General features: G+C 44.7%; 1 protein-coding gene across 1 annotated transcript in view; it reads left to right on the top strand.

The window, feature by feature from the left end:
- Positions 1–15,607, top strand: part of COPS3 (COP9 signalosome subunit 3) — a 146,011-nt gene that overhangs the window by 16,597 nt on the left and 113,807 nt on the right. The window contains exon 2 of the mRNA XM_069210061.1: positions 13,709–13,838. Within this exon, the coding sequence (XP_069066162.1) occupies positions 13,709–13,838 (130 nt within the window). The remainder of the gene's footprint in view (positions 1–13,708; positions 13,839–15,607) is intronic.

Raw genomic sequence — 15,607 nt, 5'->3', positions numbered from 1 at the left:
TAAAATTCATTGTAAGTCAATGGGTAAATTACGTTATCCCATTTTATTCTAAATCGTTAACCTTTTCCCAAATATTAGCACGTAAAACCAATACTGTTAACTTATCGGTGAATGCCATCCGACAGGCCCATCCTCACCACTTTTCTTGACTCCAAACTTGCAAGTACCCTAATAGTTACAGATTATAGGCACACAACAGATAGGCCAGGATGCACAGTGACATGTAGCAGAAAAACAGAAACGTGAAGTCCCTCCAGCCTAGACCTCTCTCCTCTCAATTTGTGCACATGCAGACATGCAGTACACAGTCATGTTGGATAGTAGATGTTCCAGGGGTGCGTTTTCAGCTGCACCCTGCACGATTCATTGTTTAAGAGACTGTTCCATGCAGTACCCATGTTCTGAATAGCCTTTAAAAACCCCAATATTACTTCAGTGAAACATTCTTGCATCACATACTTGGTTACTCATAAAGCATTTTACACACTCAATTGTTTAAACTGAAGAAATCATTACATGCAGTAACAGTTCCACCCTCTTTAGTTTTATTTAATGGCAAGTTGTATTTTACTGACTTCGTCTCACAGCATTATCAGTCAGTTCAGAAACCATTTAGAATGTGAAAGCTAGGAAACATACTTGTGAGCCACTGCACAACCTTATCAGTGCTCTCGATCTCCTCCCATTCCTTCAGCTAGAAAGCAAAGCCTTAGAGCAGGTAAAAGCGGAACCACTAGAATACTGAAATGCTGTAACTTTATTTCTGCAAATTTATAGATTTGCCACACAATCAGCTGCATAGTCCTCAGAAAAATTGTTTCTAGCTTAAACGGATCAGAAGTTACTAAAACGTGTTTATGCACAGAGGAAGGCCCTCAGCAATGGTTAGCTGGTCCTCTTTTCAGTTGCTCATCTCTGTATTTGGTTGTTAAACTGGTACTAATGAGTAAAACTCTTTGCTCAGTCAGTATTACTATCTGTAAAACCTACAAAATAATGAGTAATACTTTCAAATGTGTTGCATTATGCCACATATTTTGTCTTTTCTTGGCTTGTACTATTTATTCAACCCTGCCACATTCCCTTGATGAATAATTCCAGTGCCCCTGACAAAATGGCCCCCAGCCCTGCCATCTGATGTACATGGCAATTAGGGAAACTATTTCCCCATGCAGCATGTAGAGCTGGAAATAGACCTCTTCTATGTAGGAGTTTCCTGCTCATATTGTATTCACCAAGTGAGTAGCAAGTCTGCAAGTGTTGCACCAAACCAAAAACACCCTTTATTATGTAAAATGTGTTCTCTGCCTCTCCTACCTAGGGTTGCACATGGCTGGTTTTCTACCTGCTCCAAACACAACAAAAGAGGGCCATAGGAAATTTATAGTCCAGCAGGCGTTCGCTCCCAAACTAGAACACTATAAGACACAAAAGAACACCTGGGACTTTAGAAAGAGATAAGAAACAAAAGTAAGCTAACTGTAATGGGATATTTCTTCTTGAGGACTCTTCCCTCACCCACCAAAGGTGGCGTGCTTCATCATCTGGAATCTCCTTGCACCATGACAGCTGTTCAGTGTGAGCTACAAGTCCCTCACTATGAGGGAGGAGCTCTATAGATTTTATTTTTAGATCTCTAGTAGATGCCCTAGGGTGAGCAGTAGGTGGTGAGGTAAGCAGAGCATGCAACATGTGATATGGTTACTCGTGTACCTTTATTCATGTCCTACTGGGTCAGGATTAAAATTCAGGACACTGCAGGAATAGTTTTGCTTGAATGAGTCACCAATGCAGGTCAGCATGTTCCAAGATACTGCATCAAATAGGCTTGGTGAGGGCCTCTAAATGTGCTGGATGCTATGTAGATACAGCGGATGTTATGCACCTGCCTTACCATTGCCCCAAGATACATGAATTCTGGTCTGAGATCACACAAGTAGTGAATGAGATTGCTGCTACCCAGTTACTTTGTACACGCTGCAATTGATGCTAAGCTATGTTGCTAATATTCCCCGTCATACTAGGAAACTGGTGGCATTGTTGCTCATACTGGCTAGATGTCTAGTGGAAAGAGCGTCATTGAAGGGCCCCGTTCCTAGAATTTGTGACTGACTCAAGGATGTTATATTCTGTAATGAGAACTATGATTTATACATCTCTTCGAGCAATAACAGCTACACACACAGACGTTTGAGGACTGTTCTGAGGTTATATATTACAGGTTTCGGACTCCATTAGGTTTTCTCGTAAAGTTTGATTGGTTTCATATTATGTACCTTATTGCACCATGAAGACGATGTGGGCAACCATCAACTGCAAGGTGATTCAAGGCCAATAGGAAATGGCTCATTTAACATGTAGGGTCTGCTGAAGATTGATCTGTCATTACAGCTTCAACGCAGATGCATGTTTTATGAAGAAGTTCTCTGAACACAAACTGCTTGAATAGTTTTGGGTTTATTGGAAAAGTATCAAGCATAAAAACCTGGATGTGTTTTCCCAACCGAGACCTTCCTGCAACTGCCTGGCTTCACTCGTCAGAACCCAGTTTATACATAATGGAACATGGTGCGCTAGAGCCATCTAGCACTCAAGTTCAAGGAGAACAGCATGCATATAATTATAAATAATACGCAGTGAACAAGGTTGTGAATTTACTCAGTAGAACATCACTCCTCCCTTAACAAAAGAAATAAAGATTCAGTTTAACACAATAAATCCAAGAGACGTGTAGTCCCTCAAAACAGTAACACACATACATTTTTCATACTCGCACACATTCATCACCTGACACTCCCACATTACCATGACGTTCTTGCAACCCATTTATAGTTTGTGACCTTCCACCGATGAGCAAGAACCCATAGTTTGACCACTCTGTGTCAACTCATCTGCAACACTTATATCTTACTCCTGTCCTCCCAAACAACAGAAAGATCAGAAATACTGTGAAAATGTCCCACATTCCTCGTACTTCACCAGCGTAAATCTTCCACCGTCACTGACCCCCTTCAGTACTCTCATCACTCTCATGAACAAATAGAATTTTAGACACCTTTCTTAATTTCACAAGGGCATCTGACTTTCAAAATGTCACCAGGCTCTCATATCAGTTGTTTGGCACACCATTTAGAATCGTAATACACCACACTCTTCCCCTGTTTCACTAGCACCCTCTGCTTAACTAAGTCTGTGTCTGCACTTTCACAAGTCATCTTGTCATATGTGATTCTCTCCATTACCGTATGGCGTGCTATGTGGTAGTTCCATATCCTCTCTCCAATAGTATCTTCAGTATCCTACTTTGATTGCACCGCTAGTTGCAAACACTCTTTGAACGTTTTATTTGCCCGATCATTATAACTATTTGACTGAGGACACTAAAATCAAACTGTGATATGTGAAATTCCTAAAGACTTAAACGTGCTATACACCATCCGATCCTGTCCATTTAGGAAACCCTTCAATACTGAATACAGACTTCAGAAATGTCAATCACTGACTTAGAATTAGCCCAGTCAACAAATTTGTAAAATATCCACTTAGCATTATAATCAATAGGAACAATTAAGAACTTCCCACCATCAATGAAAACCGAAATCACACCCATAAAAGGTTTGGCAGGTTTCTCCCACGGCAAGACTGGATATTCCACCGGCGATAAAGGTGTGTTTCTCACCACAAAGTGCCTGTCAGCCTCTTGACGTGGAGAACACAACCCTATAATGATGTCCACAAAAACATCCATGCTAGCCCACCAATAACATAAATTCAGGTTTTCGAAGTTGTCAACCCTAGGCAACCAGCGTGTGCTAACCACACCAACCATTCTCTTTCACCTGTTGGAGTTACAACCATGCCCCCCCTCCCCCTCAACACCTACTCCCCCTTAAATGCTTATATTATCCTTGATTTTACTTAGTTCTTCCGGTAATGTGTTCTTCTCTGGTCAACCTTTGCAAATCAAATCTTTCACTCATTTTCCATTTCACTTTCTGCCATTCATCTTTTCTCACGGTGTTTCAACAAGTCCACCCAACCAACAACACAACCATTTAGCCATTCGTCATCCTCCGCTCCTGAATCGACAATAGGAAAACATAACACAAAATCTGCTTTGGCATTCTTGACGCCAGAAATGTGGCAAATGTCAAAATTAAAATCCTGCAGACGTAACAACGGACGTATCTACCTACAACTAGCGTTTCCCATGCCTCTCTCACCTTAAAGAAAGGTTTATGGCTTAAGGTCAGTAACAATCTTAAATCTTCTGCCAAATGGAACATTTTAAAATACTTGACATCCCAAACTCGAGCCAAGGCTTCTTTTTGTAGTGTACACACTGGTTGCTTTTAGATAATACAAAGCAAACCCCCCACATGCTCTTTGCCTTTCATCATTTTGTGTGAGTGCTGCATCAGTGCTCAAGCTGCTTACATCAACTGTCGCTATGCAGTCCATCTCAAGTTTAAGAGCTGGTGCACACACAATTTCTTTCAGCTTCACAATTTTTTTTTATTTTTTTTTGCTCCGTATCTCTCCAAACAAATGGTCTTTTTTTTATTCAGTAACTTTTTGAAAGGTTTAAACAGCATTGCAAACCCTGTACCAAAGCATGCGTAGTAGTCACATTAACCCAAAACGGATTTTAATTGTTTTTTCATACTCGGTTCGGGGCATTCCTTGTAGCACTTAAGAAATCTTTTTGAGGCTTGATAGCTTCAGGTAAAATGACGTGTCCCAAATACTCAACTGTATTTTGGAAAACTACATTTCTCCTTCCTGTCACCCCATGTTGACTGAGGGTACTCTGAACCCTATTTAGCAGCACAAAGTGCACATCTATTTTCTTAGAAGACACCAAAATGCCTTCTTCGTACTAAAACGTGTGTTTCATGCCCCCAAATCCTATACAAGGTGTTTTTGAAAGAATGATGTTGCCAACCCACGCCCAAAAGTAATGCACCGGAAACGGAATGCTCCAAAGGCAAGACAAATTGTAAGTACTTTTGATTCTTCATTATCTGGTGATAAGCTGTCTGCAAATCTATCTAGAGAATACTGAAGCTCTCTCACTTACTGATGCCAAAGTTCTTATATTTTGAGAAGTGGATAAAAGTCAACCAACATTTGTGTATTCAAAGACCCCAGGCCCCCACACAAAGTAAATAACCCCTGAATTGCATTTGGACTCTACTATGGGTGAAATCATATCTGCAGTGTCAGCCATCCTTTCATCCCTTCTTTCTCCATCCTTTCCAGATGTGCTTTGCGCTCGAACTTTATGTATAACATGCGAGCATTTTTATTTTCTCCCGTTTAAAACGCACGTTCGCACACACACCAGCAGTTGCTCGTGATACTCTCCTAGATGTTTTACCATAAGACATTTCCTTTGTAGTTATGACCTCTAACCCCGTTATCCGTTCCTGGGTGTGCCCTCATTTCCAGAATGCTAGGATCACGCAGCCTTTAATGTTATAGCCCTGTTTTGCTACATGTAATCCTGCGCACACGTCTCCCTTGAAACTCAATATTTGACAGGATATGCCCTACAAGATTGATTCTTTATCTATCATACACTGTAGCAAAAAAATGTCAGCTGCAAATAGTTTTCCTTAAACAAAGACCTCCCCCCCCCCTCACCCCCCCCCATCAACAATTTGACACAAAGGTGATAGGTGAACCCGTGTCCACCGTTACCAGCACATCCTTTCCACCAAATGTGATCATGCAGAATGGATTGTTAATGCCATCCTTAACTTTTGCTTTCAAAGATAAAACAACTTTGCATTTCTCTAAACTGTCAGACAGCTCTTCTTCATGCACTTATATTAACCTGCATTTCTCCTCCTTTATATACTCCAACAAGTTGACCACATTTCTTGCATTTCATACACTGTTTACCCTATTCTGGACATGAGTTTGAACTGCCACTGTGTCCTTTTGTACCACACTTGTTACAGATACGCATTTTAGGCCCACTCTTACGTTGTGCACTTTTAAGTACCACAGTCCGGAAAATGTAACTATCAGTAACACTGTTTCCTTTAGCCATAGCCAGTCTCTTCCAGAGTGGGATTCTTGCCGCCCAACAAATGCTCTTATATTTCCTTATGATAGCAAAACTAATAACCTGATCACATGGACTGATCCACTATTTACATGCAGCTGTCAGAATTCTTATAGCAGCTACTTATTCATCGAAAATCCCATGGGGCAGATGCCTTTGTGGAAAGAATCTATGCCTTTCCAGGACTACACTAAGTTTTTCCAAAAACTGTTTTCTCAAACGATTCGCGGTTTCAATGTAATCCTTCCTTCTTCCAAACTCTCACGCCTCAGGCGTAATCTCGGGAAGATGGTCAAACAAATGTTATCTCCGTTTGTCCAAACAGCTGTAAAACAACCCAAACTTCCTTCTGGCAGAGTCACGTTCACTATTAATGGCCACTAGTCCTTAACGGAGCGGGAAGGCCGTCACAAGGTAAGTTTGTGTTTTGCATCATGGACCTCCTAGTAATGTCAATTCACTTTACGTTTTAAACAACAGAACATGTAATAGAAATGACAGAGGAATGCAGAAATATCCACCAGAATTCTACACCAGAAAGTTATTTAAAAAAAAAACAACTGATGCGCGTGTCCCCCCCCCCCCCTCAAATTAAAATGGCAAATATACACACATTTCACTTCAACAGTTAGTCTAACAAAATTCTAGGTTCTTCACTTAAACTTCCCACAGTTCTTGTTGATAGCCCTGCAAAGCACTTGGAGTGTCTCTCACCGTCTCGATAACGGTGACAGCTTGAATAGCTGCGAATCCCACTGTTTTCTTTTTCTCTGAAGATCTTTCTTCAATGGCTTATCGATGCCCTCTAGTGGCCTTTAACTGCTTTGCATCTTTTAGCACGTTTCTTACACTGGCAGCTCCACACCTGGAAGCAGCGCGGATTACTTAAATCAAATTCTTCAGTGTCCACTATGAAACGTAATGTTTCATTTCTCTGCCCTGTCTTCTCAAACCAGACCCAAGGCAGATGACAGGAAGACGTTTCTGTACTGTATCAGCAGCCTGCTGAGTCCAGTAGCATAGGTTGAGGTTGACTTGCAAGACTTGAGCAGCAGAAACAAAAAGACCAAACGTCTGTCCAATGCTATCGCGCGCTCTGCAGCTGTCGGGCATGCAGGCTCCTTACCCGGCTTCATTACTAGAGCCGATCAACATGAACTGTGTTCGCATCGCAAATCCTCTGTCGCCAGTGTTATGAAGAACTTCTGTGGACACAAGCTGCGCTGCCTGACTAGTTCCAGGTTCATTGAAAAAGTATAAAGCATAAAAACCTGGATGTGTTTTCCCGACTTAGCGCTACCAGCAATTGCCTGACTTTACTCGTCAGAACCCAATACTCACTTGAAATATAATAATGGAGCTTTCTCGCACCAATGTTCCTGGAGACCAGCCTGCATACAACAGTGAATAATTGACAGTAACACTGTTGTAAATAAACTCCAATACAAAAGCGTGTTGTGTTTTGATAAGGTTTTCAAATCTGCAAATTATGCTTCTATAGTTTGTCAACCCGTTTTCTTTCTTGATATTTTTTTAATTAAAATTATGTAAAGGTGTCTTAAAAACTTTAAAGCTATAAAACCCAGAAGTGGAAAGTACAAATCTGACCCGATGTGTCAAAAATAGAGCAGTGGCAACTTGCTTTTCTAATTGCACCACATCCTCTTTATTTTCTACACCGGTTTCTAAACTAGATTTCTGCATTTGTCAAAACTTAAGTGTAGGCTTAACCGCAAAACTGCATTTAACTTGCTGATTATATCATATTGGCACCAGGGCGTTTTACATCCTTGGACTTTACGTTTAGTTTGAGTTTTGTATAGTGCTCAGACTTCCTTATGGGTCCTCCTTAGTACTTTACATTTAACTGCTCATTCATTTTCAGCAAAGACAGACAGCCTAACAGATCTTGGTGCATGTATTCCAAAATTCTTGGCGAATGTACATTAAAAGTGGGTTGATTCATAGTAGTTGAAGTACTTCGGGGCAGAATGATCTTCTGGAGGGACAGTTTATTCTGAGTGGATGAACAGATAGATGGTCTTGCATGCCTGGAATAGATAAGCCATATAGGTGCATGTGTGTGCTACTGTATGTGCTTGGACTATGCTTTGAATTCTGGAAAATTCCTTTTTAGAGCATCAGCTAGAAGTTTACCGTGAGGTGAGGGAAAATGGGTTACTGTAATTGAGCAGGTACGAGGTGGTAATGGTGCGGATTCCTAAAGCAGAATGATACAGACAGTATGCCCTCCTTTGGTCTTTGCTCTATTTTCTTTGCTGAACGCAGGTGTGAGAATGCTATGCATAGTACTCCCCAATAGACCTACTTTGGGTGGTTGGAAGACTTCTACATCCAGATCAAACTGGGTTTATATCCGAGAGGAGCACTATGGGGAGGGAGCCTCAAAGCTTGCACATATCATGCATTCGCTGACTGACTCCCCCAAAGCCCCCCCGCACCGGCAACGTTGGCAGTTCTGGACTTAGAACAGGCGTTTGCTACAATTGGATAGTGATACATGTGGGCTGTCCTGCAGAGCATCGGGCCTGGACCAGAAACATTGAAAGGGTGTATCTGATATAAGCAGAACCGGTTTAGAGAGTGAAAATCAGGAGCATAGTATCTGAGGCTTGGCACATTGGTAGGAGGACCAGGCAGGGATGCCCGATTTCCCTGGTGCTGTTCACGCTAGTCCCTTTTATGCAGACAACATGCTGGTCTAGCTCAACAAGCAGAGCTGCTTCTACAGGAGCCCTGCTGACGAACATGACCTATGCCAAGTAATGTGAAGATAGTACGGGACATCTACTATAATGATAGGTTCATTATCTTCAAGCAGAAACAGTTGGAGTGGGCACAAGCCAATTTTTGCTGTTACGCACGGCTGGTCCATCCGGCTAATCGGGTGTGGTCTACATTTCCTGACAAGCTGCGGGAACATAGGGTTCTGCGGCAGCTGCTGGATCAGTGGGATGTACTGAAGTGATTACATACGCAAGGCCTTACTAGAGGACAAAGGATGCATGGTAGAGAGGGCCAAGAGGTGATGGGACTACATCTGCCCGGAGGAATTGACAGCGCAGGTCTGGACAAACACGTGTAATCAGTCAATCATGAAATTTGTAAAGCGCACTACACACCCGCCAGGGTCTCAAGGTGCTGGGGAAGTGTGTGTGTGTGTGTGGGGGGGGGGGGGGGGGGTTGAGGTATTATGGTCTGGTGTTGTGCAGTGCCTTGTGAGCGTGGGTGAGGAGTTTGAACGTGATTCTCTTGTTGACTGGGAGCCAGTGTAGGGGTCTCAGGTGGGCTGTGATGTGGCGGGGTGTGTCCCGTACGAGGCGTACGAAGTCGTTCTGGATGCGTTGCAGTCTTTTCTATAGTTTAGCCGTGGTTCCTGCGTAGAGGACATTGCCGTAGTCCAGTTTGCTGCTTAAGAGGGCTTGGGTGACTGTTCTTCTGGTTTCAGTGGGGATCCATTTGTACATCTTCCGAAGCATGCGGGGGGTGTTGGAGGAGGAGATGATGTTGACTTGCTCGGTCATAGATAGTGAAGAGTCCAGGATGACTCCCAGGTTACGTGCGTGGTTGGTGGGTGTTGGTGCGGTTCCCAGTGTGGCAGGCCACCAGGAGTCGTCTCTTGCCAGGGGGTGGAGCTGACGATGAGGACCTCAGTCTTGTCAGAATTCTGCTTCAGGCAGCTGTTCTTCATCCATTCAGCGATGGCCTTCATTCCTTCTTGGAGGTTGGTCTTGGCGGTGGCGGGGTCCTTGGTGAGGGAGAGGATCAGTTGGGTGTCATCAGTGTTTGAGATGATGGTGAGGTTGTGAGATCGGGCGATGTTAGCAAGCGGAGCCATGTAGATGTTGAAGAGGTTTGGGCTGAGGGACGATCCTGGGGTACGTTGCAGATGATTTAGGTGGCTTCAGAGCGGAATGGAGGGAGGCGGACTCTCTGGGTTCTGCCGGTGAGGAAGGAGATGATCCAGTCCAGGGCTCTGTCATAGATTCCTGCGTCGTTGAGGCGTGTGTGTAGGGTGTGGTGGTAGACGGTGTTGAACACGGATGAGAGGTCCAGGAGGATGAGTGCGCGGTTTTGCCGTTGTATAATATGGTCCTGATGTTGTTGGTGGTGGTGTTGAGGGCGGTTTCGGTGCTGCGGAATCCGGATTGGGATGGGTCCAGAGTGTTGTTCTCCTTGAGGAAACTGGTCAGTTTGTTGACCTTTTTCTCTGACTTTTGACAGGAAGGGGAGCAGGGAGATGGGCTGGAAGTTCCTTTGAGTCTGCCTTGGGTTTCTTGAGGAGGGTGTTGATCTCCCCATGTTTCCAGCTCTCCGGGAAGGAGGCAGTCTTGAAGGAACTGTTGATAATCTCCAGGAGTTGGGGTGCAATGACGGAGCCTGCTTTGTTGAAGATGTGGTGAGGGCAGGGGTCGGATGGTGAGCCGGAGTGGATGGTGTTCATGATTTCAGTGGTGTCGTTGACGTGGGTCCAGGAGAGCAGGAGGCTGGTGGGTGGCGAGTCTGTGGTTGGGGTGTGTGTGTCTGAGTACTGAAGCTGTCATGGATGTCTGCGATCTTGCGGTAGAAGAAGGTGGCTAGGGAGTCGCACAGGTCTTGTGATGGCGGGATGTCATTGACATTGGAGCCGGGGTTGGTGAGCTCCTTCATGATGTTGAAGAGCTCCTTATGGCTGTGTGCGTTTTCGATGCGTTATTTGATGGCGGTTCTCTTGGCAGTGCTGATGAGTTGGTGTCTGCAGATGGCGTTCTTGAAGGCTGTGTGGTTGTCCAGTGTCTGATCTTGGCACCACTTCTTTTCGAGTCTTTGACATGGTTGTTTAGATTCTTGGAGGTCGGCGGTGAACCAGAAGTCCTTTCTGTGAGTGCGTCTGTTGGAAGGATTCTTTATCGGGGCGAGAGTGTTGGCACAGTCGTTGATCCATTGCCTGAGGTTGTGGGCTGCTGTCGGTGGTGTCGATAGGTGAGTTCTTGGAGAGGGTACTGATCAGTTGGTCTTCGGTGACCTTGTTCCATCTGTGGTGGGGGATCAGTTGCGGGTGATAGTGTATTGTGGGTTTCTCGAAGGAGAAGTGGATGCAGCGGTGGTCGGTCCCATGGAGTGGCTGAAGGAGAGGTTTTCTGGCAGAGAAAATGGGGTCGAGCGTGTGTCCTGTGGTGTGGGTGGGTGTCGTGATGAGCTACTTGAGGCCGAGGTTGTCGAGCAGGGTGGTAGATTTGTTGTCGTTGGTGTTCTCAAGGTGGAAGTTCCAGTCCCCAAGGAGTATGTAGTCTGTAGATGGGAGAGCGTGCGTGCTGATGACGTCGGAGATGGAGTCGCTGAACTGCTGTCTGGGGCCTGGGGGTTCTGTTTATGAGGGTCCCTCTGAGGGTGGTGTATGTGTTGGTGTGGATCTGGAAGTGCAGGTATTCAGCAGTGCCGAGGGTGTCTTTGGTGTTGGTTGTGATTCTGAGGGTGTTCCTCTGGACGATGGCGATGTTGGGCACTGAGGAGGAGGGGTTCATCCAGGTCTTGGTCAGAAAGGCGACATCTGGGGAAGCTGAGCCGAGTAGATTCCAAAGTTCAACAGCATGTTTGTGGACAGAGTGGGTGTTGAGTAGGATGCATCTGAGATGGTTGTGTCCTGCCTTGGTGGGTGGGTGGGTCGTTGTCGAGGCTGGTGAAGGTGCAGTTGCGGCAGGAAAAGGGTCCGTGGGTGAGCTGCGGCATGGCTTGATGGCAGGAGGGCGAGCGGCCGGTGTGGAGGGTAGTGGTGTTGTAGCAGAGACGGGTATGGTGAGGGTTCAGAACCAGGGGTTCTGGCGATGGGTGCAGATGGGCTTGCCTTTGGCGTGGCAGCCCAGCGGTCGCCGTTAAGTAGGGAAAGAGGTGAAGAGGACAGCTGGGAGACGGAGTGGGGGCGAAAACAACATGAAAAAAAGGGGATGGGGCTGCGGGGGCAGCAGCAGCGGGAGTGCAGCGCAATAGTTGGGCGGCGGGGGGGAGAGAACGGAGAGGAGGGAAAAGCAAAGAGAGTGAGAAAGCATAAGTCAAATGGAACGCTGTGGGAAGCGAACGGCAAAAGGGGCACAAGTGGGCAGACACGGAAGAGAGGGCACACAGAGAGGAAGGCAGAGAAAAGGAGGAGAGAGGCAGAGGGCAGCCTAGTAGGAAAGCAGAGCTCTCCCACTAGACACCAGGGATGAGGCGCAGGCAGAAGCCTGCGGGTGGAGGAGTGCCTGGAACTCCTGACGGGTCAGGAGTTCAGAGTAACGAGAGCTCTACTTACAGGTGGAACTAATGGAGGCAGAGCAGTTCACTGACTAGGTCAGTGAACTGCTCTGCCGAACACAAGCAGGGATCCCTAAACACAAGATTTAAATTGATCCATTTCAGTTACCTACACAAAATGTACTTTACTCCTCGCAGACTGATGCTCATTGACCCAAGCAAGTAGGATCACTGCGGAAGGTGTGGGACTCTGGCGACAAACTTCGCCCACATGACATGGAACAGCCAAGAGTTAGCGTCTGAGATTCGATGTCCTAATGCGTAAAACAGTTACACAGCTAGAATGGACAGTTAAAATTTGCTTTCTGGGTATCTTAAAGAAACGTAAGTGAGTGAAGATGCATCAATTTGAATACCAAAGATAAGATGTTGGACGTAGTTTTGTTCTCTTGTTTTGAGCAAGAGGACAAGTTTGCAGGCATTGCAGTAGTTAGTGTGAGCCATTACCAACATTAACCCTGGTGTAACCTCATGGGTCAAGTACGTCGGAGAGAAGATTCTAATTGGCGCATGAAAATTACTTGTTTTTATACTGTTTGAGGCACTTGAAAGATATGTCTGCATCATGCGTGACTCCTGGATTCTTGATGTTTTGTGATGTCTGAAGAGACAAATGAAAGGGATGGCAGTGATTGCCATGGAAGGTGGCCAGTCAAAGAGGATGGAAATAGAATGACATAACCTAGTACAGTGTGCTCAGTATTTGTTCCATTTAAGCAGAGCAAGTTCTGTTAGTATCAGATGTGGTTGTACATTAGCCAGTCTGACACATCTGTAGCTCCAAGTGGAATCTTATGGTCTTAACATACGTTTTCATAATCTTTGGACAATTTTTTTGTTTTGTTTGTTTTTGTTTCCAGTTTTGGCTGGCATAGCCTTGCATGCTTTGAACAAGTCAGAGGTAGGACTCCCCTTACCTCATATATGATAATTGATATGTTAAGATAACAGTATTGGCAGTTTGACCTGTTGAGTAGTTTATTGGTAACAAGAGGAAGCTTGCAAGTACCATATTCACTATGAACGCAGACCTGGAGAGATGACTTAGCACCTTGTGATTATAGTTGTTGGGTAACTGTTTCAGAGAAATCAACCGGAAGAATAGTGGAGCCATGACATTGGTCTCTAATGGAGAGCAGTCTACTTCTATGTACCTTGTCAGGGGATCAAACTTTAAAGATATATCTTTTCGTTGGGAGGCTATTGGCCTGCCAATAATGGGTGGTTGAGTTAAATGTTTTATTTTAGTTGTTCATATTTGGTTATTTTACAATGTTGTTTATTATTTAGGGAATAAAGAGGACTTGTAATACGTGATATTATAATCTTTGTTTTATTTTCTAGGTCAAATGACCCAGCTATGTGAGTTAATCAATAAGAGTGGGGAGCTCCTAGCAAAAAATCTTTCGCATCTGGATACAGTGCTTGGGGCTCTTGATGTACAAGAACACTCCCTGGGAGTCCTGGCTGTTTTGTAAGTACTACATTTATATTTAAGGCTTTTGTAGTTGCTCTTGTCTCCTAAATATTTTACTGGATCTGTTGCCTCAGTACCACTTTGAATCCTTCTGCATCCACCACCAGCTTGCAGTAGGGAGAGAGTCTTGCACTTCATCAATTGGGAGAAGATTACCATGGATCTCTTGGATGCTCCAGCTTCTAAGCAAGGGCTGCAGTTTCTTTCTCTTTCCTCTCCCCACAGTACGCCCTCATTCTGAAAGGAAGTTCTCTCCAGCACATGCCTCACTCTTGTGGACGGATGTTCTTGTTGTCTTGAACAAAGTGCATATAGAAGTGGTGCAATTGGAAGAGAGATGCACATGATTTTACTCCCTATTCTTCCAGGTCAGCAAGAAGTATAGGAATCTTTGACCCATTTTTGACAAAGTTTCAAAACGTCTTTATTCTGCTTGACAGTTTCAAAATGTAACCCTAAACCAGGTGTTTGTGACCCCACAATGCAGGGGTGTGTTTGGCACCACAGGATTTCTAGAGTACCCTTTTTCATCCACCAATTGTCCCTTCTTGCAGTCTGTACCTCAGATTCAAAGTGGGGTCTCAACTCTTCCAAATCGAGGCACTACCATTTGGTTTCATGACTGCTCAGTCGCAGACCACCATTGATGCAACCTCATTGGAGGGCTGGGCTGCTAATGTCATGGGAGAGGACTGCTCAAGGTGTAGTGTGCTAGAGCTGGGGGCATTCTGACTTGCCATGAAAGCATAAATCTATTCCATTCCGGCAGTGTCATTCAGATCCTTTGATAACAAAACTACAGTCCATTAAATAGACAAGCCAGGTGAATGGGTTCTTGGGCCCTGTGTTGGGAGGCTTTGCGAGAGTAGCTGTGCTCTTTGCACCATTTTTCTGGCTACTGCTATCCATAGAGGAACCCTCTGTGATGGGATAGATACATTGAGTCGTGTCTCAGGATTATGAATGGCAACTTCACCCAAAATTGACAGGCATAATCTTCTCAAGATTGTGTCCATACCTGACCTCTTGGCCACAGCTATGACCATGGAGTGTTCTTTCTTCTGTGCTCTTCACTTCTACCCATATGTTTCCCAGGTCACCACCTTCAAGCTCAGTTGGTTTCAGGTTCTGCTCTATGCATTCCCTCCAATTCCTCTGCCATCAAAGGTCCTTCAGAAGATGCAAGAAGATTGTACACAACTGACTCTTCTTGCCCCTGGATTAGGCAGGGAGGGTTTTAGTCTGCTGTTGTGTTGGAACTCTACATTCGGTCCCCACTTCCTATTTTACTCAGAAAAGATCTGCTTTCAGAGCATGAAGATCTGTTCCTCTACCCCATTCCTCATAGATGTTTGGTTTGCACACATGGAGGTCGAGCAGTGTAAAATACATTTTGTTCCCCCCCCCAATATAATGACTGCCAACCTGGCATCTGTAAACCTGCTACCAAGTCAGTCTGTGTGGGTTACAGGTCTAAATTGGTCTCTTGGTGGTATGCAGAAGGAATTAAACTTCTTTGTGGTTTGTTTTTCTGCTGATGTTCTATGCGTTGCACCTTTACTTGCTGAACAATGTTTAGCAGTTCTACTTCCAACCCTCTTTAATCGGGTCATCCTTAGTGTTGTGTTTTCTGAAACATCTAATACTTGTATCCTCTCATGCCCTTTATTCTGATGGTGGATTCTAATTTGTTGTTTAGTCTTTCTCGTGGCTTTGCAGTTCTAGTGGATGCACAGTTGCTCAGGTAGTCTACTTGATATGGAGAC

Source organism: Pleurodeles waltl, chromosome 10 (assembly GCF_031143425.1).
Source record: "Pleurodeles waltl isolate 20211129_DDA chromosome 10, aPleWal1.hap1.20221129, whole genome shotgun sequence".
In the NCBI taxonomy this organism is placed as follows: Eukaryota; Metazoa; Chordata; class Amphibia; order Caudata; family Salamandridae; genus Pleurodeles; species Pleurodeles waltl.
Note: the sequence above shows the minus strand (reverse complement) of the source record. Positions and strands in the feature narration are given on the sequence as shown.